Source organism: Anolis sagrei, chromosome 2 (assembly GCF_037176765.1).
Source record: "Anolis sagrei isolate rAnoSag1 chromosome 2, rAnoSag1.mat, whole genome shotgun sequence".
Lineage (NCBI taxonomy): Eukaryota > Metazoa > Chordata > Lepidosauria > Squamata > Dactyloidae > Anolis > Anolis sagrei.
In genome coordinates, this window is record NC_090022.1 from 131492692 (window position 1) to 131518263 (window position 25572).

Genomic DNA, 25572 nt, shown 5'->3' on the forward strand with positions numbered 1-25572 from the left:
TTTCATAATTTTCACAGCTTTGACTTTGGACCATCTGCATTAGAGGCGCACGCACATACATACAAATCTAAATGCTGCACAAAAAAATAATGAGACAAAACATTTAAATGCACCTTTTGTGACAAGGTTACTATAACAGTGCTTTGCCATAAAAATTCTACGGCAGGATTATAAAACTATCAACACTCTGCTTTAAGAAAAACAATTTGTGAAATAGTAAATGCTAACTTCAAACATCCAACGTTTCTGTGGCCAGCTTTTTAAAAAAAGGATTGTAGGAGGGAAGGAGTAAGGAGAGTATACAAGATATCTCCAGAGAGAAAGAATTCCAGCGAGGTGGGAGTGTTAGAATACATGCTTGATCAATGAATGCATGCCTTGTAGAATTTTGTCCAAGTGGATGCAAAAATTGGGCACTTTTTTTGCAGAGCACTTCATGTTCCAGTCTATTCTTAGTAGGTTTCCTTTGTATCCTGCCTTTTGGCATTCTGCATTTAATTTTTATTTTTGCCACAGCTGCCTTAATTTTTTTTAATGGCTTTAGGTATCCAGGATGTGGGTTGAAAGCTTAAAACATACCCTCCAAACTTGGCCTTTTAACAGGTAAGCTTCTATGGATGTGGGATACTGGGACGTTCTCCAGCATGGCTCCATTAAATGACTGGGTGTTACTTGATAGCATAAACATTTTGCTTGTTCAAAGCATAAAGGCAAGAGACAATGTTAGGTAGGCATTACTGTTCTTTACAGAATACCACTATTATTAGTATCACACTACTACTGTTACTTAAATAATAATGCCAGTGGCTAAGATCCATTTACTGCCTAGTCTGTAGATTCCCATATTGTAACCCCTGGTTCTGGAGAGGTCTTCCCCTTGTATTATAATTGTGCTTCAGTGTCAAGATTCTATCAATAATTTATTCGACAGGAATTGTCAGTTTGCTTCTTGAATGCAAAAGAAAAAAGAAGATGCACACAACCCAAAGCGCTAAAGATGCATTCTACAGAATAAACAGAGGGAACAGAATTTCTTCCCAGAGATATTTCTAATTATGAGCTTAATCAAAATTCCCATTCAAAACACATACACACAAATAGAATAGAAGAGAAAAGTGAAATAAAAGAGATCAACAGAAGGATTTCATATAGCTTGGAAGCAGGACACAGGGTATTGAATCCAGGCGGTAGAAGAAAAGCACAATGATTGACACACGTCATACTCCCTGTCCAATTTGCCTAGGTTTGCATTTTAAAGTACCTTCTTCGTATTGCTGAAACTGAATCGTTTTTGAAAGACTTCATTCCAATAAGCTGCTTTTATTTTAAACATATATAGGATGAAAAAGAAGTTTTACAAAAATCTTGAGAACCCTACTCAGCTATTATTCAGCCATTCCAAATAAAACTGAAATTTTGTATTTCAAAGCTTGTTGTATTTGTTGCCATTTTGAAAATCTCATCATACTAAAAGCCCATTACTATGCATATGTATGTCCAACATGCACTTTAAAAAAAGAAAGAAAGAAAGAAATGTTTGTAGTCCTAGTTGATCATTTTTACTCTTTTGAGCCTATCTCATGCCATCCATTTTAATCCATGTACTAATTGTAATCCCATTAAAGCAGATATAATTTTCTTAGCATTCACAGTTCATCAAGTTAGCAATAATGGCTGTTACTGCTGAGTTTAGAGAAAAAAAATACAGCGGCACATTTATTTGCTCTGATATTTAAAGTAACTTGTAAACAAATGTAAGTTGCTTTCTGTGTTTTTGTAAATTTGAGATTAAATTCCTACTTTCATGTATATACACATACATATAATTTCTGTACATTTAGTGTGCACTTTCTTTTTGTGCATAGATTGTGTGTGTGCAGATATGTGTGTGTATAAATATATATATAATCCATATGCATCAAATGAAGCTGCATGCTAAATATACAGAAACTGCCACAGGATCTCAAAATCAAGGGGGAGGCCTTGAAGCCAGAAATACAAGTATATCTATTGACTCTGGATAAATATAGAGCCTGGTTAGGTTACACTAAAAAAAAATTAAAACATAAAAGTCAAATATCCACAGAGGAACTATTTCTAACTGAGCCACTTCTCCCAGATAGGACCTTGTTTTAAAACGTCCAAAAATAAATGCAGGGAAGCGGAAATCAATGCCTTTGAAAACAGAACAAGTCTATATAATATTCAGAAACAAAAGCAAAATATTAAAAAGCCATATCCTCTTACTCAGCCGTATCCCCTTACTCAGCACTTCCTTACTCAGGAAAATACTCATCAAGGGGAGGTTTTGCATTCCAGCCTCGGTGGCTGTTGTTTTGGCCTCTTTCTCCCCACTCCTATATATAAAGGTCTTAATGAAGACAGCCAGTATAGATCCTGCCTCTAATGAGTTTCTGGATTTGGGAGAGGGGCTGCATACAATGGCAGTGTAAGGCTGTGTGTGCGCGTTCAGTAATGTCCAGCACTGTAACTAGTAGATACCTAGGAGTCCGCAGGCCTCCCTCCCGGCTCCCAAACAATTAATTGATTAGAAGGGATGCCATCAGACAATCGCCAAAGAACCTGGCCCTGGCAGCCACCCTGATTTTTCTTGCCAAACTTTGTGTCTTTAGCAGGATACCACAAGCACTTGTTAAAGCTAACACATGCACTGCAAACCCATTCTCACCCTGACACTTCAGGGCTTTATATAGAAACAGGATTTTCTAGTCTTACACCACCCGCCTGCTCTGTGAACACTAACCCTGCACATTTGTGCTACCCTGGCCTGAAAGAGCAGAGCCGGCTCCTTCAGAGCTCCCCCTTCCCTGGCAAAGAACTGCCTTTGTGTGCAGACAGAAAGTGCCTTCTTGTTCAGGCAACCCAATGTCTTAGGGATGTTAATGCAGGAAAAGCTTCTCCCCCCCCCCTCCCCAGCTCTTTTGTGGGATTTATTTTCTCTGGTTCCAGCAAGGAAGGGGTGGGAGGGCAGTTGGAGGGGGTGGGGGGAGAAAACTCTTCTTTACTTGTCCACATTGAAACATAACATAAAACAAAGGCTCCACGAGGAAGGATATCTGGTGGGCTGGGGGTTAGGAGGGTACGCCTACAGCTCCTTATCAGCCTGGTCCATCCAGATTTCCTGGGGAAAATACAGCCTTTCCCACTCATACATCCGCTCGGCCCAACTGCACGTGTGCCCCCATCATTATTGAGTTATTAGCCAGAGGCAAAAGGGCTTACAGCCCACTCCCCACTGTTCAGGACCCAGTTGTCCACACAGATATATATATACATACACGTACACATACACACATACATGCCTCTCCTCCTCCCCCATCCTTCAATTATATGGAGAAGCTGCTTCTTCTGGGCCTTTCCTTAGGCTTCAGGCCCCTAAGACCCCTTTCACATAGCTGAACAAAATCCCACATTATCTGCTTTGAACTGAAATATATGGCAGTGTGGACTCAGATAACCCAATTCAAAGCAGAAATTGTGGGAATTTCTGCCTTGATATTCTGGGTTATATAGCTGTGTGGAAGGGCCCTAAGGGAAGGTGAAAGAGGAGGGGGTTCTGACATAAACATGGACACCCACCAGTGTCCAAGGCTGTCGGACAAAAAGCAAAGAGCAGCCCTCCTTCCAGGATAAATGGGGAGCTCTCTGTCTGGAAGGAAGGCGACTGGACAGGCAAATAGATCTGAGTTGCACAGCCCTCATCCAGAATTCCCAACCACTTCAAAATTCTCCACAGGGCTGGCTGAAATCGTGATGTCTTTGCTTTGTGTTCAGTATACACACACGCTTGGTTTCACACACACACACAAAGACAAAATTATTGTGGATCAATTCCCCTTCAGGCTATGTGTGTAAAATGCGTATGACACATATATGGATTTCATGTTGAGACTTGGGTCTCATCTCCGCTGAGCAGGAATACAAGCACTCCCCAATCCAAAAAAGAAACCAAAATCTTAAATACTGCTGGTCCCAACTTTTGGGAGAAAGGACACTGAACCTGCCTATATCCAAATATTTAAATACAGCAGATTTTCAATTAACTGGAACTCCAGCCATTGGAACTCTCAACAACACTAAAAAGAACCCACAATATTAAAATTCAAAAAGCTGTTTTTTATAATATGTTAAAACTATGTTGCATTCAGTGAAGTTTGTTTTTATTTGTTTCTGCTTTTGATAGCTGTATTTTAATATTAATCTCAAGCCCAAATATATATATAGAGAGAGAGAGCGCATATATATATATATAGAGAGAGAGAAAAGCAAATATAGATATATATAGTATATATATTTTAGTAGTAGCTCTACTACTACTACTACTCCAGTAACCGAAAACTATATTGATCTGGCATCTACAAATCTTCACAAGTGCTGAAGAGTCTGCTGCACCTCAAAATCTGGAGGAAAAAAAACTTGAAATCCAAAATACTTTGGGTCCTCACCATTTGGGAGAAGGGAAACTCAAGTTGTGTATCCCTATCTGGAAATATCTTCATGTGAGCACACACACACACACCCCAAAACAGTTCTAGTTCCAAGCAGTGAGGAAAGGGATACTCGACCTGTATCTCTCTCTCTCTCTCTATATATATATATATATACACATGTCCATATATTTGCACATACAGAAAAAACGACATCCAAACGACTTTTCAGATTCTTCAGACTGTTTTGAGGGCGCCCCAAAAACACGGTAGACAGAGAGAGGATGGGAAATAAATGGTTGCGAAATGTGCCTTTATTTACAATGGCAAAATATTCTCTCCGCCTTGGCCTCCTCTTTCTACACACATTATTTTATTCCCCGCTCTGTATGGCTACTTTTGGGGCGCCCTCCTTCTGGCCCCTTCCACACAACAGAAAAAAAATCCCACATGATCTGCTTTGAACTGGAATATATGGCAGTGCGGACTCAGATAACTTAGTTCAAAGCAGATATTGTGGGATTTTCGGCCTTGATATAAGGCTGTGTGGAAGGGCCCTCGCTCACTCTCTCTCTCTCTTCTGTGCACACCGCGAGCCCTTTCAATGCAAAGGGCGCGAGGCTCGATCACCTTGGTAACCGCGGAGGGAGGGGGGCTGTTCCCATTCCCTTTCTCCCTCCGCCGTTCCCTCCTCCCGCCCTCCCCCCCCCCCCGCATTCTCCGTGTCCGGCACGGCGCTGACCTGCGTGGGCGGCCATGGAGAGGGGCGCCGGGAAGTACTTGGCGGGCGCCGGGAAGGGCGCTCCGTGCTGCGCGGCGGCGGCGTTGGGCCCAGAAGCGGAAGCGGCGGCGAGGCGGCTGGAGCCGTGGCTTCGGTGGCCCCGCTCGGCCAAGAGGTGCGGCGGCGGCGCGAACTCCCGGCCATCCATCCCTGGCTTGAGCGGCAGAGAGGAGGAGGAGGAGGAGGAGGAGAGGAGGAGGAGGGCCCGAGGCGGCGGCGGCGGCGAAGGCCAGGGAGCGGGGGAGGAGGCAGCCCTCTCTCCTTTCCTTCCTCCCGGGTGCCTCTCAGCTCCTTCCGCCGGCTTCCCTCCGCTCCTCCGCGCAGCCGGGCTCCGGCCTCATCCTCTGCAAGGGAAGGAAGGGAGAGGAGAGAAGAGAGGTGAGGTGAGAGAGAGAAAGCAAGCCTCGGCGGGCACCCTCCCCTCCAAAGGCAGCCCACCACGCCTTCCCACAAACAAGACACGCCGAGAGCAAAGCAGAGTGAGTGGTGGTGGTGTTGTTGTTGACTCCTTCCCCCCAGAAGCAGCCACCACGGAGTCTTTGGGTAACGGGAGACAAAAGATGGCATCGCTTCGGTACAAATGCGCCACCCAAGTCGCGATCCGCATCCAACGGAGCGCCAAAATGATCCAGGAGGACCATCCAAACATTGCGGAGGGGGTTCTCCACGGGGTCCCCTCCAACAAAGGAGGCGTTCTGTTCCGAGAGGAAGAAAAGTCGGGGAGACTGAAGGCCCTTCCACCCAGCCCTGTATCCCAGCATCTCAAGGCAGAAAAGCCCCCAAGATCTGCTTTGAACTGGGTCATGAGTCCACACTCAGATAATGTGGGACTTCTTGCCTTGATATTCTGGGAGACAGAGCTGTGTGGAAGGGCCCTGAGGGCCCCTGGCTCCCCGAAGAAGGAAGGCAGGCCCGCCTCGTCGCCTCCTGCCCGGGAAGGGATTCCTCTCCCTCGGCCTCCTGCGCCGGCTTCAACTCTACAACTCCTCAAGAAAACGGCCCTTCCTATCCATTCACACCTCGAAGGGAAGCTGGGAAGAGCCTGAAGACAAGGGCGAGAATAGGACCGGAACAGATTTCGTCTCCCCCTTTTCATCCCCTTTCTAAAATTACCAAGACTCGCAGGCGAGGCCTCGGAAGAAGGCCCTGGCTTCTAGCTACCGAAACGCTCCTCATAAACAAAGGCTCAACGGAGAAAGGGCGCTATTCCTGCGTCGATGGCTCGGAGGGGTTTCTCCACGGGGTCGATGGCTCGTGTTTGCACCCAGACAGGTATTCAAGCGGATCGCTAAATCCACGTCTTTCCTGAAACCCTGATATTGTGGGAAAGTGTTCCTCCTTCGCCCCAAAAAAGGAAAAAGACGCGGATCGTATTTGTTCACCTTAAGGCCGGCCTCCCTTCCTTCTACACAGCCATATAACCCAGAATCTCAAGGCAGAAAACCCCACAAGATGTGCTTTGAACTGGGTTGTCTCGGGGCCCTTCCACACAGCCCTGTATCCCAGAATATCAAGGCAGAAAATCCCACATTATCTGCGTGTGGACTCGAACCCGGTTCAAAGCAGATATTGTGGGATTTTCTGCCTTGATATTCTGGGATACAGGGCTGTGTGGAAGGGCCTTGAGTCCACCCTGCCACATATCCCAGTTCAAAGCAAATAATGTGGGATTTGACTCAGCTGTGTGGAAGGGGCCTCAAAAGAGAGGGGAAGGGGGTTTTGCTTTGGCCTTTGAACAGCACTGTCATCAGCGTAGAGCCATCTCACGTAGTTCAAACTGCATTACATTGGCAGTGTAAATGCGGCACAAAATACACGTGTATCCAACGCAGAACGGCCCCGCAATTTAAAACGTTGCTTTAAGTATTTCCCGCATGAAATGTTGTTTTAATTTGCCACCCAAAACAAAAATGATGTGGCTTCCCAATTCCCCGCCTGGGCTTTTCAAGGGCCAGATCCCACCCGTCCGCCCCTGAATACTCTTATTTGGTGTTTGATTTAATCTATATGGGAAAACAAAATGTATTAAGTGACTACATATTTGCTCAGCTGATAAGCCCCGCGTATGAGTGAATGTTTGTGTGTGTGTGAGAGAGAGAGAGAGAGAGAGCGAGGCAGATAAATACATATCCTGGCATTTTTGCATGGTAAATAAAGGCAATGCCGGAGTGCCCCAGAACAGGGCTTCTCTCTCGCTTTAATCGCCCCGAATACGAACCGACTTCAATGTGGCCACGCTCGGATTCGAGAGGTTTATGAACAAGGAAATCCTACTGATCACTGAGATATTGTTCCCTCAATGCAAATCCATTTGGAAAACAAAAACAAAAAAGGCCCGGAAGGAAATAAAGGAAAACGAGGAGGCCTCGAAGAACAAAAGCTGAATCAGCAGCTTCGCCAAGTTTGGGCCTGGAGAGAAAGCCCGCGTGAAAAGAAATCGCCTGCCTCTTCCTCAGATGATGATGAAGACCATAATAATAATAATAACAACAATAATAATAATAGCATTTTCTTAAAATCCAGTGGGGTAAAAAAAACAAAAAACAATTGCACACCCGGATTGCAGATCGGAGGAAGGGAAGTTGGAGATGAATATTCAAGAGTCGAAGGCAGAACGCAGAGGCCACGAAAGAGGTAGGAAAAGGGTAGGATCGTGGAAAAGAAAGGCGCGCGTGTCTTTGTCCCGGAGTGGAGGAGGCCCTTCGCTCTTCCCAAGGCGGAAAAAGGCGACTCTGGAGCAAAGACGGTCAAAGAAATCCTACCCAACGCGAATGGAGGGAATGGGGACAAAGGGTGTCTGCGAATTTCGCTTCCAGGGAGGGACGCCCCTCCCTTATTTTTCCCCAAATGTGGGGAGGGAAAGGGGGAGGCGGAATCATCCCGCTTTCAGTTGCCAGTCTTGCCGAGCTGAAAGCAAACGGAGGCAGAGAGAAAGGAAGGGAGCGAGAGAAGGAGGGAGGAAGATCCGGCGTGGTTTGCAGAGGCCTCGCCGGAAGCCGAAGCGGTGAAGGAAGTCTGGGCGGCGAGAGGGGCCTCCCCGCCCGGGCCTTCCGCTCTGATCTGACCCAGAAACCCGGGAGCGAGGCCCCGGAAACCGACCTCTTTCCTCCAGAGTCTTCCTCCTCGGCTTCCCCCCTTTTTTCCTCCTCGATTTTTAAGACCGCTTCGAAATGCTTCCCTTGGTTGGGTTAAAAAGCCGCCCAGGTCTAATAATAATAACAACAACAACCCCAAAGATCGGGCATATAAATACAAATAGAAGAGCGAAGGGGTGGAAAGGAGACGTGAGAGACAAAGCACTCTTCTTTTCCAGGCAGTTTCTTCTTCTAGCTTCCTTCCTATGTCTGCACCTACACTGGCAAATAATGCAGGGAGAACTGCAGGATATGGGTCTACAGTGGGCATATACTTCGAACTGCATAATAGAATAATAATAATAATAATAATAATAATAATAATAATATAGGTCTACACCGAGTATATACTGCAATTCAAAAGACGTGTCGATCTCTCTTCGTAAAATCAGAACACGTCTACTTTGCATCCGGAGAAGTACATGCAACCTCTCCTCCTGTTTTCTCTCCATTTTCTTTGTAATTCACAACATGCCCCAAGCAGCCTGCGGATCTTCCCACACCAATCCCTCCACCAGCTATTTTGATTTCATTTTGTTAAATAAGAAGGTAAGAAATTTACATGTATTTTTCCATTTTAAAAAATAATAATACAAGGCTTGCATTTGTTTTCCTTGCATGGCATCCTTTTTTTTCCTTTAAAGCGCAACTAGCATTTCAATAAGAGGCGAACAATCGCCGGCTTTGTTAGGGCGAGCCAAAGTCATCATTAAAAATTATTAAAATAGACACATATTCCACGCCATTTCCTTTCCTATAGAAACGATACATACACACACACATATATATCCTCTCCCAAAATCTCCCTCTTTTTTTTCTTGTGGGGGAAGACGTTGTATCAATTACAAAACCGTTGTAACTGATACACCGGTTCTATATTTCAAGCAGCAGATGGATGCTTGGATTGATTTTTTTTTAATTCTCGCAAATTATAATAATTTTAGATCGGAGTCTATTTGATTCTAATATCATAATCAATAATATTAATAAAAACAAGCAATAAATAAATTTCATTTACTTACTGGAGGGAGGGGTGTTCCTTTGCACAGAAAAATAAAGGCGAATTAAATCAGTGAGTGGGGCTTGGTTGTATTCCTATTGGTATTTGTACTGTGCAGACTGTTGCACTGTTAAATGCACTGGCGGCGGCTGTTGCTGCTGCTGCTGCTTGCAGGAAGGAAGGGAGGAAGGAAGGAAGGAAGGAAGAAAAGGGGGGGAGAAGACCCCGCCGCCGCCGCGGACTCCAGCTTCCCCCAACCTCCTCGCTCGCTCGCCGCTCGGTCCTGCGAGCCACTCTCCCTGCATACTAATAAGCTCGTGCCACTCACTCAGGGCCAGCGCGCTCGCTGATTGGACGGCGGGCCCTCCCCGGTCCCTAGCTCGTGCCACTCTCCTTGCGTAAACAGGCCTCCCCATTGGCTGGCGCGGGGCCAGGGAGCTGCCAATCAGAGAGCGGCAGGGCTACTACTCAGCCCAATGGCGCCGAATTCAAGTCCCTCCAGCGGCGCAGTTGGCCGCGCGCGGCTTCCCCTTTCCCCTTTGCAGAGAGGGATGAATGGGGAGGACCGGGAGAGGGAACCTCGAGGGGACACTGGATTTTAGGTTGGGTGGGGGAGGGAGGGGGCAGGCGGGTGGCGGGTGGCGCTCTCGTCAAGGCATCTGAAACGTGCTCAGGAAAGTCCCTTCGCTGTGTTCTCTCTCCCTCACTCTCTGTGCCAACTCCCAGGGAGTTCTATTTATTGCTCCAGTCTTCCTCACCCACGCTTCGCATCATCATGCTCCAAGGAAAGCTGCTCCCAACGGCCGAGAAAAGATATGGGGTGCTCAGACAAGGTAGGGCTGCCATGGAAGCATGGGAGTTGTAGTTTGGCAAGGTCTGCAGCCTCTGCCAAAGAGTGCCGGAACCTCGCCAAACTACACATCCTAGGATTCCATAGCATTGAGCCATGGCTATTAAAAGTGGGGTCAAACTGCATTCATTCTATTGTCAAAAGCTTTCATGGGAATCACTGGGTTGTAGGTTTTTCGGGCTATGTGGTCATGTTGTAGAAACATTCTCTCCTGGCGTTTCGCCTGCATCTGTGGTAGGCATCATCAGAGGTTTTGAGTTCTGAGGATGCCTGCCATAAATGTAGGCGAAACGTCAGGAGAGAATGCTTCTAGAACATAGCCATATAGCCCGAAAAACCTACAACAACCCTGCATTCATTCGACCGTAATGCACCCACTGAAGTCAGAATTAGAAACCCTCTTTTCCTAGCATATTAATTGGTTCTCAGTGAAGTACTTTAATTTTAATAGACATCTGACTGATTATGTAATATTATGTGTCCTGCCTCGTCAAACTACAACTCCCAGGATCCCATTGCATCGAGCCATGGCGGCAAAAGTGTTAATTCCACGCCCGCACACGCTTCTCTCTGCTCCTGGGAATCTGTGAGGAAGACCGTAAACACGGCGCCCCAAACCACTCCTCGCACAGCCGCCACTCCCCCTGATTTTGCGCCGGCAAGGAAGGGGTCAACCTTGGCTTCCCCTCCGGCGCTGTCCCCTCCCTTCAGCTCCCCTCCCCGTTCCGCTGGCGCTCCTGTCCGTCTTCCATCCCTCCCTCCCCCACTTCCAGGCGGCGCCTCTGATTGGTTGGCCCTGCCCCAGCCCGCTGTCCATCACCCAGTGTAAACAAGGCGCTGATTGGCTGCTCGCCAGTCCGCACTGGGCTGCCTGAAAAAAGCAATTACTGGCCCCGCGGTTTGCAGGGGGCCCGGGGCTGGTTTGATGAAAGGAGATAAGCCGGGGACTGTTTCCAGCACACACACACACACGGAGAAAGAGCCCCCTCCCCTCGAGGCAGAGCCCACCGTCCCTGGAGCCCCAAAAGGAGGTCAAAGAGTGGAGAGGATCAAAAGGAAACGCGAGGGAGAGCAAAGGGAGGGGGGGAAGGAGGGGGCTGGGAGGCGCGCGCACGTGAGGGGGGCTGTGCGTGCGCGCGCGGGTATCCGCGCCACTCTCCTTGCTGGGATGAGGATGTTTCGGAGGGACGCCCAAAGAGAAAGAATTACCCCCCCCCCCCAATTGATTGGAAAGCGCAGGGTAAATCAAAACAGATAGTAGGTGACAGAGCCGATATTCAATTCAGCGGAGGAGCGAAATCGAATTAAATTGGGAGAGAGAAGAGGCGAAGGAGTGGGGCTCTGTCTACACTGGCCGTTTAATGCAGATTCCAAGCGGTATTGGAGAAAATAGTTTTGCCGTGCCTTGAGAATGGCTGCATATTAATAAGTGCTTTCTTTCTTCTTTTCTTTCGCCCGCTTTGGTCTATTGCCTGCAAGTTTGAAGCAAGTTTCGAATCGCATTAAATGATCAGTGTAGAAGGGTGCAAAGCTGCCGAGACAGGAGAGAGTCTGTTCCATGGGAAGACGGTGCCGATCTCCCTCCCCAAGTGTTGATTTCGGATCGTGAACGGTTCGGGGAGTGTAAAGTGTACAAAGGCCTGATATTTCCTAAAAACAACATCAATTATAATAGTAGTAGTAGCAGTAGTAGTAAATGTTCCCCGCCTCTCTTCAATCCTGGCGAATGTAGGCACAATGAAAGTGGCGCAGTAAGGGAGAGAAATGCCCGCCCAGGCCCCGTCTAGACGGACCTTTGACTGCAGTTGGAGGCCAGGCAACCGCCCCCCATCCTCCCACACCCACCCAAAAAGACGCCAAAGAAAGCCCTTAAAGCGCATCAGTACTCTGTGATTTCATACCATCCGGACCTCAAACTGGTTCCAGGATGCATCATTTGCCCAGTGTAGAACCATGTAGTGCAGTTGGAAGGAACTCCATTGAACCGCGTTGCATGGTTCTCCGCTGGCCATGCAGAGCAGTGCAGACGTAGAACCAGCCTCGAGTGACTCTTCCAAAAGGGACCAAAGGAAGGAGAAAGGAGGGCGGAAGGCGAGGGAAGAGAAAAGGTGCAGCCCGGGATCTCGAAAGGGGCGCCTCTCTGACTCTCCTCTTTCCTCCGAATTCAGCCACGGAGAGGCAGCTTTCCCTCCAAACCCGGAGTGTTCCCTTTTCTCGGGGCAGGAGAGAAGAACATGGCGTGGATATTGAAGCCTTGAACTGCGGGGAAGAGGCAGCGCCTGTCCCTCTCTCGGTCTGTCTCGCCCATCCTTCCGAAATCAAGGACGAGAAAGGAAGAGAGAGAGAGAGAGAGTCCAAAAAGCAGCTGGCGTTTCCCACCTCGTCGTTGTAATTCCCATCGCGGGGACTTCCCTGCTGCCTGCCCTTAAAACGCCTCTTTCAGAAGAGGCCGAGCTCCGTTTCACCGAGCCTCCCTGCAAAGGAAAGCCGTCCTGCCCCCCCCCCTCCCTTGAATGGGGTCTCCACCCGAAATGCTCGCTGCTCCCAAACCCTCGCTGTTTCCCGGGGTCTTGAGGCCTTTTCTTTCCCCAGCTGCCTAAAGGAGCAAGGACCGAGGCCAGCCCCAGCTCTCCTGGCTGGCTTGCAAGGGGAGAATTCAAATATTGACCCGTAACCTGCACGTGTGAATGAATAGGACTTGATATTAAACACATTGTACTTGGGAATCAAGCTCCCCAGTTCGACTAGAATTCTAGGAAATGACAATTTGTAGGAATTAGTCGAGGAAACTACCGTGGTCTTGAGTTCACTTTTTGGGTGCACCCAAAGGGGCCCTGGAACACTCAGAAGGAAATGCATAGGCACACACGCATACACATACATGCATTCAGAGACGCGCGTATACACAAAAACACGACCCCTCCATTCTCAAAGCCACCTCCAAGTAAGGAGGAGGGCCAGCTGGTTTTTTTGTCGTGTCAGGAGCAGCTGGGGTTGGAATGTATGTATTTGTATATTTATGCCTGTATGCCTATGCATTTCCTGCTTACTACTTTATCACACCAGAGAATGAATCCACTTTAAATCCGGTTTCTGCCTCCTGCAGAATTCTGGGGTTTGTAGTTTAGTGAGGCTGTTAAACGCTCCTCCCTAAACTACAAACCCCAGAATTCTGCAGGAGGCAGAAACCGGATTTAAGTGAATCCACTCCCTAGTGTGATGAGGTGGGCCCTTCTCGAACCCACCTCCAAGTGGGGAGGAGGGCCAGCTGGGGACACTTTTTGAGCAGAATTTCCCCAGAACAGAAGGACTCCCTGGGTGGCTTCAAGATGGCCCTCGGATGGCATCAACACTGGAAAACCATGGGGAACTCGAATTGCCATGGCCCAATGCTATGGAGTTGTGGGGGTTGTCCTTTGAGGAGACCTGCTTTGCCAAAGAGCGCTGACAAACTACGAGGACCCCATAGTGTTGAGCCCTGGAGGGTGAAGTGGTCTCAAACGTCATCCCTTCTACTCCTAAAGATCCTCCTCCTCCTCCTCCTCGACAGTGGAGTGGGCCCCCTTGCCAAATGTGGCCCTGGGTGGAAATCAAAACAAGGATGCCAGGGAGATGTAGATGGAAAATAGGCTTGGAAAGGGGCCCAAACGCCGGCCCTGCGGGATGGATAGAGAGCAGTTGGAAGCCTCTCTCCTCTAACTTGGGGGGTGGTTTGGGGGGGGGGGGGTTGGCTGCCCCTGCCTTCGTTCAGGTGGCGTTTTGTGCTGAACCTTTGGGTGGACGGAGGGGTCATTAATGCCGAGTGACGGATGCTTCTCGAAGGCCGAGGGGATTGTCCCCGGTCAGCCAAGCGGCGCGTGACTGACACTGGCCTCGCCATCGCCGGGCCCCAGGCCTCCACTCGCCGGCTCAGGCCAAGGGTCGCCCAGCCTTGTCTTTGGGGAGATGTGTGCCTCTGTGGATTCCCTATACATATAGACACAAACGTGTCTGTGTAGGTGTATACACATACAAATACATACATTCATAGACGTATACACACAAACATGCATTCTGTCTACGTCTCTGTGTGTATACACACAGGGATACATACAATCATAGACGCCTACACACATTAATACCTTCCCTTTCGAAACACGAGCCCCCTCCTTTGCTACAGGCTGGAAATTCGGCGCCCCTTGACCTGAGCCTGGAGGCCACCTCTATAGCCTCACCACACTAGAGGGGAAAAAATCCACTTTAAATCTGGTTGCTGCCTCCTGCAGAATTCTGGGGTTTGTCGTTTAGGGAGGAGCCTTTAACAGCCTCACTAAACTACAAACCCCAGAATTCCGCAGATGGTAGAAACCGGATTTTAAATGGATTTTTTTCTTGCCTCATCACACTAGAGAGAAAAAATCCACTTTAAATTCGGTTTCTGCCTCCTTCAGAATTCTGGAGTTTGTAGTTGTAGTTTTGGGAAGAACCTTTAACAGCCTCACTAAACTACAAACCCCAGAATTCTGCAGGAGGCAGAAACCGAATTTAAAGTGGATTTTTTCTCTAGTGTGATGAAGTCTTGCCTCATCACACTAGAGAAAAAATCCACTTTAAATTCGGTTTCTGCCACCTGCAGAATTCTGGGGTTTGTAGTTTTGGGAGGAGATTTTAACAGCCTCACTAAACTACAAACCCCAGAATTCTGCAGAAGGCAGAAACAGGATTTTAAATTGATTTTTTTCCTCTAGTGTGATGAATTTTGCAGTGACCAGGAGTAATAGCGAAGGGCTTCGCAGGCGACCACTGCTTCCCTTCCACCATTCGAGGGAGAGGGAAGCCTCCCGAGAAGCAAGTGGGGGCGAGGCGGTGGTCGGTGGGCTGAAAAGACCAGGCGAGGCTTCAGAAACGAAACTGACCCCAGCAGCCCCCCCCCCCCTTCCTGGGCTCCAGTCAAAAGGAGCAGGAACCGCCCGTTTCGAAGCGCCTTGTTGGATTTCACCCCCTTCTATTTCCAACCAGAACCATTTTAAGAGTTGCCGTCTATGAATTTGGGGGGGGGGGGGATAAAAGACAGCTCTCCTTCCCTCCAGTGCACACTTTTAGACTTCTATTTTTTTTTAAAAGGACATGAAAGGTTCCTCTCCCCCCTCCCCTAATCGATCTCTGTGCAAAGCAGACTTCAGACCCCCTCCTCGCCTCTCCCTTCCTCGATTTCCCTTCTTAAAGGCGAGTAGGCGAGGCTTTGTTGTTCCTTGTTGTTCTGTGTGTGTGTGTGTTGAAGGGGGTTTTCCTGGTTGTTCTTTTTATTGTTTCAAAACAGTTGTTCCAGCAAATAACTTCAGACAGGACTGGTGTATAAACCAGAGGTCTGCTGGCAAATTACCAGGACGCTCGTCGTCTGCCTGCTCACTTACACAAGGTTGGCCCGGGTTGTGTGTGTCTCTCTCTGTGTGTGTGTACATGTGTGTGTGTGTGTGTGCGTGTGTGAAAGATCATTTTGTCTTCCTCGCGAAGGGAACGGTGCTACCGAGAGACGGGGGCGGGAAGGCCATTTCGCCTTTGGATCCTCAGCAGAAGTTACAGCCCCGGTTTAAAAAAAAATCTGTCCAAAGCTAACAAATGTTTTTAATTTAAGCAGGAGCAGAGCCTCGGTATCTCGGAGACTTCCTCCACCCCCTCCCCCCCCCCCCCCCCAAAGAAAAGAAAGATAATGCATGGAGAAATAAATATTTAGAGCCGGGCTGGGGAAGATAGCCAGAAGGAAAGCGGGGCCCTTTTGGAAGGAAACAACCATAGGAAGAAGAAGAACTTATTTGCAGGGCTGGGTATTCAGAGGCCTCAAGGTCCGAGGGGGAAAAATAGGGGGCGGAATGGGGGGGGGGGGGGAGAAAGCTAGAGAGGAGTAGCCAGGTTTTCCAGTCTGAGTAGTGGGCGCTTAGTATACTACTACTACTACTACTACTAATAATAATAATAATAATAATAATGCATCCTGCAGAGTGATCTTGTATGCTGTGGACTAATCTTGCTGTGTTTATAATAATAATAATAATAATAATATCTGGGCTGCTGTGAGTTTTCCGGGCTATATGGCCATGTTCCACAAGCATTCTCTCCTGACATTTCGCCCACATCTATAGCAGGCATCCTGGGAGGTTGTGAGGTATGAGGAAGCATGTCATAGATGTGGGCGAAACCTCAGGAGAGAATGCTTCTGGAACACGACCATACAGCCCGGAAAACTCGCAGCAGCCCAGTGATTCTGGCCATGAAAGCCTTCGACCATACAATAATAATATCACTGGACAACGTACATTTTGGTGCCTCAAATGTTAGCCTGGGTATATTTGACCTGCTGATTCCAAAAGTAGTACCAGTTTTCTCCCATCAGCTCTAGTTTTATCGATGCAGAACATATGCCATCTAACATCTATCTGAAAATCATGATAACCATATCTAAGAAACTCGAGCTCACGCGATTTATCAATCCAATCTAATTTTCTGAAACAGCTCCCCAAGCAACCCCAGGAACAGGCCTAAAAACCAAGACACCAAGAAAAAAATGTTGGGTTGTGTAAGAATAATACTTTTCCAATTGTTCAAAGCGTCCAATTTGCACTACGTACAGCACTCAGGAGTAAACCGGGCGCCATGCAGTTCCTATCGCTCTTGGAGGGCCCTTCCACACCGCCCAATATCCCAGGATATCAAGGCAGGAAATCCCACAGTGTGGACTGCGATAACCCAGTTCAAAGCAGATATTGTGGGATTTTCTGCCTTGATATTCTGGGATGTAGGGCTGTGTGGAAGGGCCCGGAGTGAATGAAGCTCGTGTATCTCGGGACACATTCAGGAGATTTGGTTCCTCTCTGGCGGCCAGATGGAAAAACCACGCGGCCGCCCCCCTTTCTTGCCTTCGAGGTCCGGTCCACAGAAACCGGGCTCAGCTCTCGAGGAAGTCCTTGCAAACTACGCAGACAAGAGCTACAAAGAAACTTTTTGTAAAACCCACGCCTTCGCAAGCATAATGCGCAGCTTGGTCTGCACCAAAATCCATGTCTTTCGGAAGATTAGAGCAAATCTGAAGTGAAATGACCTGGAGTAGGAGGGGAAGCCGTCTGCCTCGGAAGCAAAGGGAAAACGGCCTCATGCTCTCTTTCTCTCTCTCTTTTTGGCCAAGCCACCCAAAGGGCGACCAAGGGGGAGTTTTAGGCAAGCAGCTCCGCTTTCTCTTCAGTTCTCTTCACATGGATGAGACTGATTTTACATCCAGGGCTATTTGGATGGGCTTTTCTAAACCACTGGCTTCATTCACATATATATGGATTTATCTATATACTAGCCCTCCCCTGCCACGCGTTGCTGTGGCCCAGTCTGTGTATATGTGTTTTGTGTGTGTATATGTGTGTATATATGTTTGTGTATTTGTGTATATATGTGTGTTTGTGTATATATGTGGTTTTGCGCATGCGTTGTAATGTATTTTTGGTTTTTGGCTTTTTAAGTCTCTTCTGCTGTGTTTTTCAGTGTTTTCATGAGTGATGGTCACTCGTTGGCCTGAGAGGTATCTTCTGTCCAAATTTGGTGTCAATTCCTCCAGTGATTTTTTAGTTATGTTAATCCCACAACCGAACAATACATTTTTATTTATATAGATATCTATATCTATATATGTGTGTGTGTATGTGTAAATGTACACACACACACACACTAGCCGTCTTCTGCCACGCCTTGCTGTGGCCTAGTTTGTGTATATGTATTTTGTGTGCGCACATTTGTGTATATGTGTGTTTGCGTATATATGTGTGTGCGTTCTAATGCAAATTTTGTTATTTGGCTTTTTAAGTCTCTTCTGTTGTGTTTTTCAGTATTTTTTTATGAGTGGTGGTTACTCATTGGCCTGATAGATGTATTGTATCCAAATTTGGTTTCAATTCGTCCAGTGGTTTTTGAGTTATGTTAATCCCCCAAACGAACACACAAACACAAACACACAAACACACACACACAAAGCCAGTGGTTTAGAAAAGTCCATCTAAATATCCCTATAAGTAAAACATGAGAATACATACATGAGAATGTGTGTGTGTGTTTATATGTATGTATGTGTGTGCTGCCATGTGTATGCATTCCTAGGAGTTGTGCTTTGGTGAGGCATCCACACTCTTTCGAAGACATGGCTAAAGATTTGAAGCCCTGGCCCTTAAAGTGGTGTCAAGTTGTATTACTTCTAAGGTGTAGAATGCATATATGTGTGTGTACATTTAATCTTCAGGATCCAGACTGTGACCTTTTACCAATAATTTCAAGAGTCTATCTATCTATATATCGAAGTAGTGTTAGTGGAAGGAAGGAAGGAAGGAAGGAAGAAAGGAAGAAAGGAAGGAGAGAAAGAATGAAGGGAGGAAAGAGACATTGGAAATGACAGAGAGAAGGAGGGAGGGAAAGAGGGAAGGAAGGAGAGAAGAAAAGAAGGAAAGAAAGAGGTAGTGAAGGAAGGAAGAAGAGAAAGAGGAAGGGTCAGAAAAAGGGGGGGGGGGATAAGGAAGGAAAGAGGTAGGTAGGGAAAGAAGGAACCAGATTGAAGCCACAACAAAGCGTGGTTGGAGACAGCTAGTATGTATGTATGTATGTATGTATGTATACACACACACACCCCAACGGTGTAGATGCACTCTTACTCATTTCATTGAGGATCAGGCTTCAGAGAAGAGCTGGCTGCTGGAGAATTTGCGCCAAAAGGTGCTCTTTTGGTAACGGTCGAAGTCTGGATGATCCTGGCGCCCTATATGTGTGGGTATATCTATCCATCCATCCATCTATCTATTTATCTATCTATGTATCTCCACACATATAGAGGGTCATGATCCAGACTGCGTCCCCTTACCAATAATAAGAGTATGTATGCATGTATATGTGTGTGTTTATGACTGAAAAAATTAGAAGCACAGATGACGGATGGAATACACCGATTTGACAGCAGTACATGTAAAAAGGATCTAGGGGTCTTAGTAGGGTACAAGTTAAACCTTAAGGAACAATTTTATGTAGTGGCAAATGCAATATACACTCTTGAAATTATTGGTAAAGAGTCACAGTGTGGATCCTGGAGATCACACACACACACACACACACACACATGCATTCTACACCGTAGAAGTAATGCAGCTTGACACCACTTTAAGGGCCGGGGTCCAAATCTTTAGCCTTGCTTTTCAAAGCCGGTGGATGCCTCACCAAAATAGAACTCCTAGGATTGCCTAGCCTTGAGCCATCGCGAAAGTGTCTCAAACCGTATTCATTCTCCAGTGTAGATGCCCCCCCCCCCCTTAGGGCAATGGACATTGTAGACATTGGCATGTTCTGTAGGCAGCATGAGAGCGCCACCCTACTGCCTCTTCCTCGGGGCAGGGATCCTTTTGTCCTCTCTTTGGGGCGCCTGGCCTGCTTTAGTGGGCTTTGTTGTTGTGTTTGCCAATGGAGGCCACGCTCCGGCTTCCTGCTTGGCCGGGGATTTGGGCCAGTGGGCACCCCTCCCCTCCCCTGGCCCTCCCCTCCTTCTTTTTCCCTGAGCCATCTTCACCTCCAGCCTGGGAGGAAATGGCCGATGTCCCTCCTCGCTTTGGCCCCCAGGAAGCCAACACGCCAACCTCCATCCCAATGAATATGCAGCCCCTTTCCATCCTCAGACCCCGGCTAACCTTCACACTCTGGGGAAAAGTGTTAAAATATTGCAATTTAATCTCTTCCCATCTGGAAAAAGAGAGAGGGAGAGGGAAAGGAAGGAAGGAGGGAAGGAGGGGGCGAAGGCCGAGGCCCTCCCCAGAACCCCCCACTTCCAGGATGTTCAATAAAATTATGGATTAAGGCAGCACGCTCAATAATTGCCTCCTAAGGGCCGGGAGAGGCCAGGCTTGCCATGGGGGCAAATGGGGCGTTGGGCGCGCCGATTGCTTTTGGGTCCCCGTCCATTGTTCGGACAAGAAACACATTGGGAAGCGTTTCTGGAGAGAGACGCGCTTGGACTCCTTCGGGGCAGCAGGACACACTTGGCCACGTCTCAAAACTCAAACAAAATCCGAGGAGGGAGCCGAGCCCACACTCACACCTCCGTCTCTCGCGCTCTGTCTCTCCAGCTCTGCGAACAACAACAACAACAACCACAAAGGAGCGGAGCCAAAAGTTGCGGAGGCCAAAGGCACAAGGATCCGGACAACGAAGGGAGGAAAGGCGAAGGTGGGGAGGAAAGGGGGTCCTGGTCTGTTCCAAGAGGCAGCCCAGGCCTGGTTGAAGCCTGCAGCCCCCTCACTTCTCACACCCCCCCCCCGCGTGACCCTTCTCCTGCGTGGGGGGGGGGAGGGGAGGGGGAGGGGGGGTCCAGCACGTGCTGCGACTTGGCTGCCAATCGCCCCGCGAGGAGCATGCCCTGTTTTATATTACTTGTTAAAAAACAGACTACCGGAGGATTACTAAAAGGGAGAGGGGGGAGAAAAGAAGAAGAAGGGAGAGGAAGAGGAAGAAGAAACAACGCAGGAGAAGAAAAGAAACCACACACCAAACCCAAGCCCCCTACTCTCCTCCCATGGGTTTGGTAGGGGGAGGGGAGGGGGAATGGTCCATGTGCTCTTCTCTGGATGGAAAGCCCTCCAAAGATCCCACTGGCCCAGTTTGGGGGGAAGGGCGTTTAATAATAAGGACCCCCCCCCCTTCTCTCTCTCTCTCTCCTTTTGTGTGGAGGTGCTTCATGGTCGAACCCCTCCTTCCTTGAAATAAAGCCGGGAAATTGATGGCTTAACATTCTCTTCCAAACACATCTTTGTGCTGAATTTTCCCGGGTTGTGTGGCCATGTTCCAGAAGCATTCTCTTCTAAGGTTTTGTCCACATTTAGGGCAGGCAGGACTAGTTATTTAGAGGCGTCAAGGTCCGAGGGGGAAAAATAGGGGCGGAATGGGGGGAAATAAAGCTACAGAGGAGCTGCCAGACTTTCCAGCCTGTGTAGTGGGCGCTTAGCTATAATAATAATAATAATAATAATAATAATAATAATAATAATAATAGGGTTGCTGTGAGTTTTCCGGATTGTATGGCCATGTTCCAGAAGCATTGCCTCCTGACGTTTCGCCCACATCTATGACAGGCATCCTCAGAAGTCGAGGGGCCTGTGAGTATGCCTGCCATTGATGTGGGAGAAACGCCAGGAGAGAATGCTTCTGAAACATGGCCACACAGCCCGGAAAACTCCCAGCAATCCAGTGATTCCGGCCATGAAAGCCTTCGACAACACATCTTTGAACCTTCCCCCGCCAATCAGGCGAAAGGTAGGCCTAAGCGACCTTCCAGAATAGAAGGGAACCGGGGGATGAGGGGAGGAAACAGGGAGACTTCAAGCCATGCCCTCCCCTCTCGGGGCAGAAAGAAAGCCACCGAAGCCCCTCTCTTTTTCCTTCCCCCTCCTCATCTTTTCCCCTCTCTTCTTCCTTTTCCTCTTCTTCCTCCTCCTCTTTCTCTTCTCCCCTCTTCTTCATTTTATTCTTCCTCCTCCCCTTTCTCTTCTTCCCTCTCTTCTTCCTTTTTCTCTTCCTCCTGCTCCTCTTTCTCTTCTCCCCTCTCTTCTTCCTTTTCCTCTTCCTTCTCCTCCTCCTCCTCCTCCTCCTCCCGCGTCGCGGCCTGGAAAGCGTCCAAGGCGTAGAGAATCCCTTTCGCCCTCTTTCGCGGGGGGGGGGGGGGAGGGAGAGGGAGAGAGGAGGGAAAGGTCGCCTTACTTCTGGGGTCTGCGCCTCATTCCCTCCTGAGGACCGGGAGGGGGTCTTTCAAGGAGAAACCGTCTCAGCGGACTAAGCACGAGAGCCCTGTTCTGGGAGAGCAGGGTTTCTCTTTCCCTTCCAACCAGATCCAGGAATCATCTCCCTTCGGAGACAAGGGGGGAAAGGAAGGGGGACAGAAACAGAGAGAGAAAGAGAGGGGAGACGCATTTGAGCTGCAGCCGAAAGCAAGGCTCAAACGGGTCCATCCGCAAGGAGAAAGTGGGTGGCGGGAGAGGCCGAAACGGTCAGGGCACTTTTGCAATCTCCTCGGAGCCCTCTCTGCTCTTCGTCACTCAGGGGTTTGGGCCTGGGGGGGGGGTGTTACCTAGAGCAAAGAGGGGTCCCCCCCCCCCTTTGAATAAATAAAAGGGGCGATCCTGGCGCAGCTCTGCACCGTAATGTGCCCGTTGCACATACACAAGCCCTTGGCCTCCACTTGGGCACCTCAATGCCCTGTAGTCAAACGTGCACGGAAAAGCTTCGCCATCCCAGACAAGGCTCCAAACAACCTTCTCCAATACAGACTCACAATGCAAATTCACAGGAGCATTTTACATGTGCCTATTTTTTTGGGGGGGGGGGGGGGAGAGCCTTGCATTAGCCTTCACAGGATGATCACAAAGCGCGCGCGGGGGGGGGGGGGGGTTGCCTTTGTTGTTGTTGTGAGGGTGCCCAGAGTCCCAGATCTAATTTCTCGCTCAATATATCCTCCTGAAACTATAATTCAAGGCGTTTGCTGGGCGAGGGGATGGTCAAGAATCGGCCCCTCTGGGCGACACGAGGGCGATTGGAATCAAAGGGACCTAGAGCTCCCTCTCTCTCCCTATTCATTAAGGGACCGAAAGACAGACAGACACACAGACAAAAGGGAAGACCTCAAGATCAACCTGGAGCTTCAGGAGTGAAACCAAAGGCCCCCGATGGCATCCCTGAGTCTCTGTGCCAAGGCACGAGAAGATCCCGGGGACTTCTCTTGCGCCCACCGCTTCCAACTGCAAATATAGAAAGACTATTGCTCCCCATCGGAGTTGTCACCCTCCCGGCCCCCCTTTTTCCAGGCGAGACAAGATAATCCAAGCAAGATTTGGGGGAAGGTGCAGGGAGGGGCGGGGGACACACGGCGGAGAGAGGCGCCTTCCCCGCAAACGGGTTGTGACACGTCCGAAGGGGGCCTGCTTGGAGAAACACCTCCTTCGATGGGTGCCAGGAGGGGAGGGGAGGGGAGAGAGGCCCAGGGGGAGAGAGAGACCCGCAAGGAACTTTTGGGGGAGCACGAGGCGCCCCTCTTCTCGGACTTTGGGGTGAAGTGGCTAGTCCCCTCCCCAGGCATGCGCACAAACAAGGACAAAATAGGGTGATGGAAAAAGGGGAAGAAGGGAAAGAGGGGATCCACTTTGGGGCGCAGAACAGGGCCTCCTTTGGGGGAGAAAGAGGCAAATGCTCTGCTGCTGAACCACTTTTATTGTCCTGTAAAGGGAAGGCCTTGAGGGAGAGAGAGAGAGAGAACGAGGGAGATAAAGATTGAGATTGTGTATGTATGAGAGAGAGAGAGTGAGCAATATCCCAGTTTTGTGTAAAAGCAAATATCCCGGATTGGGACCGTATGAGAGAAAGGAGGAGAGTGTGATTCTCTGTGTGTGTGTGTGAGAGAGAGAAGAAATGATATTGCAGGGGTAAGAGTGAGGAAGATTGTCAACATGTGTGAGAAAGAACGGAAGATATTGTGATGTGCAGAAGAGAAAGGGGAAAATAAAGATGGTGCAAGTGTGAGTGTGTGAGAGAGACATAATCTTATTGTGGTTTTGTGTGTAAGAAAATGAGAGCCTTGTTATGTGTGAGAGAAAGATTCATATTCTTTCTGTGTGTAAGAGAAAATGCATGATAGTGTAATTGTGTGAAAAAAAAAAAAAAGGAGAAAAATTGTGAAGGCTTTGTTGGAGAGAAAGGCCCCTTCCACACAGCTGAATAAAATCCCACATTTTCTGCTTTGAGCTGGAATATATGGCAGTGTGGATTTAAATAACACAGGGCCCTTCCACAAAGCTATATAACTCAGAATATCAAGGCAGAAAATCCCACAATATCTGCTTTGAACGGAGTCCACACTGCCATATATTCCAGATCAAAGCAGAAAACGTGGGGTTTTATTCAGCTGTGTGGATGGGCCCCCAGCTCAAAGCAGATATTTTGGGATTTTCTGCCTTGATATTCTGGGTTATATGACTGTGTGGAAGGGCCCACAGAATCAAAGGTATGGTGGCTGTGAGAGAAAACGAGGGAGAGATTGTATGTGCGTGAGAGAAAGAGATAATGAAATATATTGAGAAGAGGAGAGGTTGTGATTGTGTGAGATAAAGAGAAAGATTGTGTGTGAGAGAGAGACAGACAGAAAGAGAGAATTGAAGATATGTACGTAAGAGAGAGAGAAATATTGTGAATGCCAATGGGAGAGAAAGAAGCAATGATATTGTGATTCTGTGAGAGAGAACTGATGTTGTGTGTGTGAGAGAGAGCATATGGAAGATAATGTGATCGCCTGTGAGAGAGTGGGAAAGATCAGGATTGTGAATAGGTGTGTGTGAGAGAATGAATGATATTGTAGTTCTGTGAGAGACAAAAGATGATGATGATTGTATGTGCGAGAGAGAGAGAGAGAGAGAGAGAGAGAGACTGAAGGACTGATTGTGCCTGAGAGAGAATGAGAAACAGTGTGCAGAGAGGCAGAAGATGTGAGGGTTGTGTGTGTGCGTGGCCCCATGTACACTGTCATGTAATTCAGAATGCAGCTTAATATGGCAGTGTGGACCCATATAATGCAGTTCAAGGCAATTCATCTGCATTCTGAAAATGCATGATATTTTCCCCTCCCGATTCCCTCCCCTTCTCTGCAACTTTTCACACTCTTAACTCCACGGCTCTAGAATAAAAACACCGGCGAGAGTTTTCTCCACATTGCTGGTGAAAGACGAGCACATCCTGTGCCCACGGTGTGTCTGTGAGAGAGAGGCCAAGGCATGCACACAGCCCCACGCACTATTTGCAGAATTTCTGTGAAAGATCCATGGATTCCAATCGGAAAGGCTCGATTTCTTTTTTTCCCCCATATGCAAAAGGAGTGCTCCTTTCACCCTCTTTCCAAAACCCTTCCACGGGCAAAATCTCCTCTCTCTGGCCTTATCGACACTGCCATAGAGACTATAGATCTCCACTGAACTGGGCTGCATTCCACAAATCTACGCTGCCACATAATGCAGTCAGTCTGCTTTCTGAAACTGCATTACATGGCAGTGTAGACGGGGCCTCTCTCCCTCTCTCACACACACTCACATATCAGTATTGTAATTGGGAAAATGGCACCAGGCACACATTTCATCCCGGTCGTTTTATATATACGGAAACATGAATAGACGTCTCTCTCTGTGTGTGTATATATATATACGCGCACACACATACACGCACTTGCAATGTATATGCGTGCATGTGTAGCGCACGTTTCTTTTCTTTCAGAGCGAAGGCGTTCCGTGAGAAAGAAAACCTTTCAGGGGGAAAAGGCTCTCACAAGAGCCGCCCTCCTT

General features: G+C 48.3%; 1 protein-coding gene across 4 annotated transcripts in view; it reads right to left on the minus strand.

Annotated features, from left to right (window-relative positions):
• BAHCC1 (BAH domain and coiled-coil containing 1) overlaps positions 1-25572 on the minus strand; it is a 125930-nt gene that overhangs the window by 96024 nt on the left and 4334 nt on the right. For 3 of the 4 annotated variants that reach the window (XM_060764271.2, XM_067463866.1, XM_060764270.2), the window contains exon 2: positions 5191-5573. In XM_060764271.2, the coding sequence (XP_060620254.2) occupies positions 5191-5377 (187 nt within the window). In that variant the 5' untranslated portion in view covers positions 5378-5573. Of the gene's footprint in view, positions 1-5190; positions 5574-9385; positions 9659-25572 lie in introns of those variants that run through there. The other variant, XM_060764269.2, reaches the window with a different exon arrangement.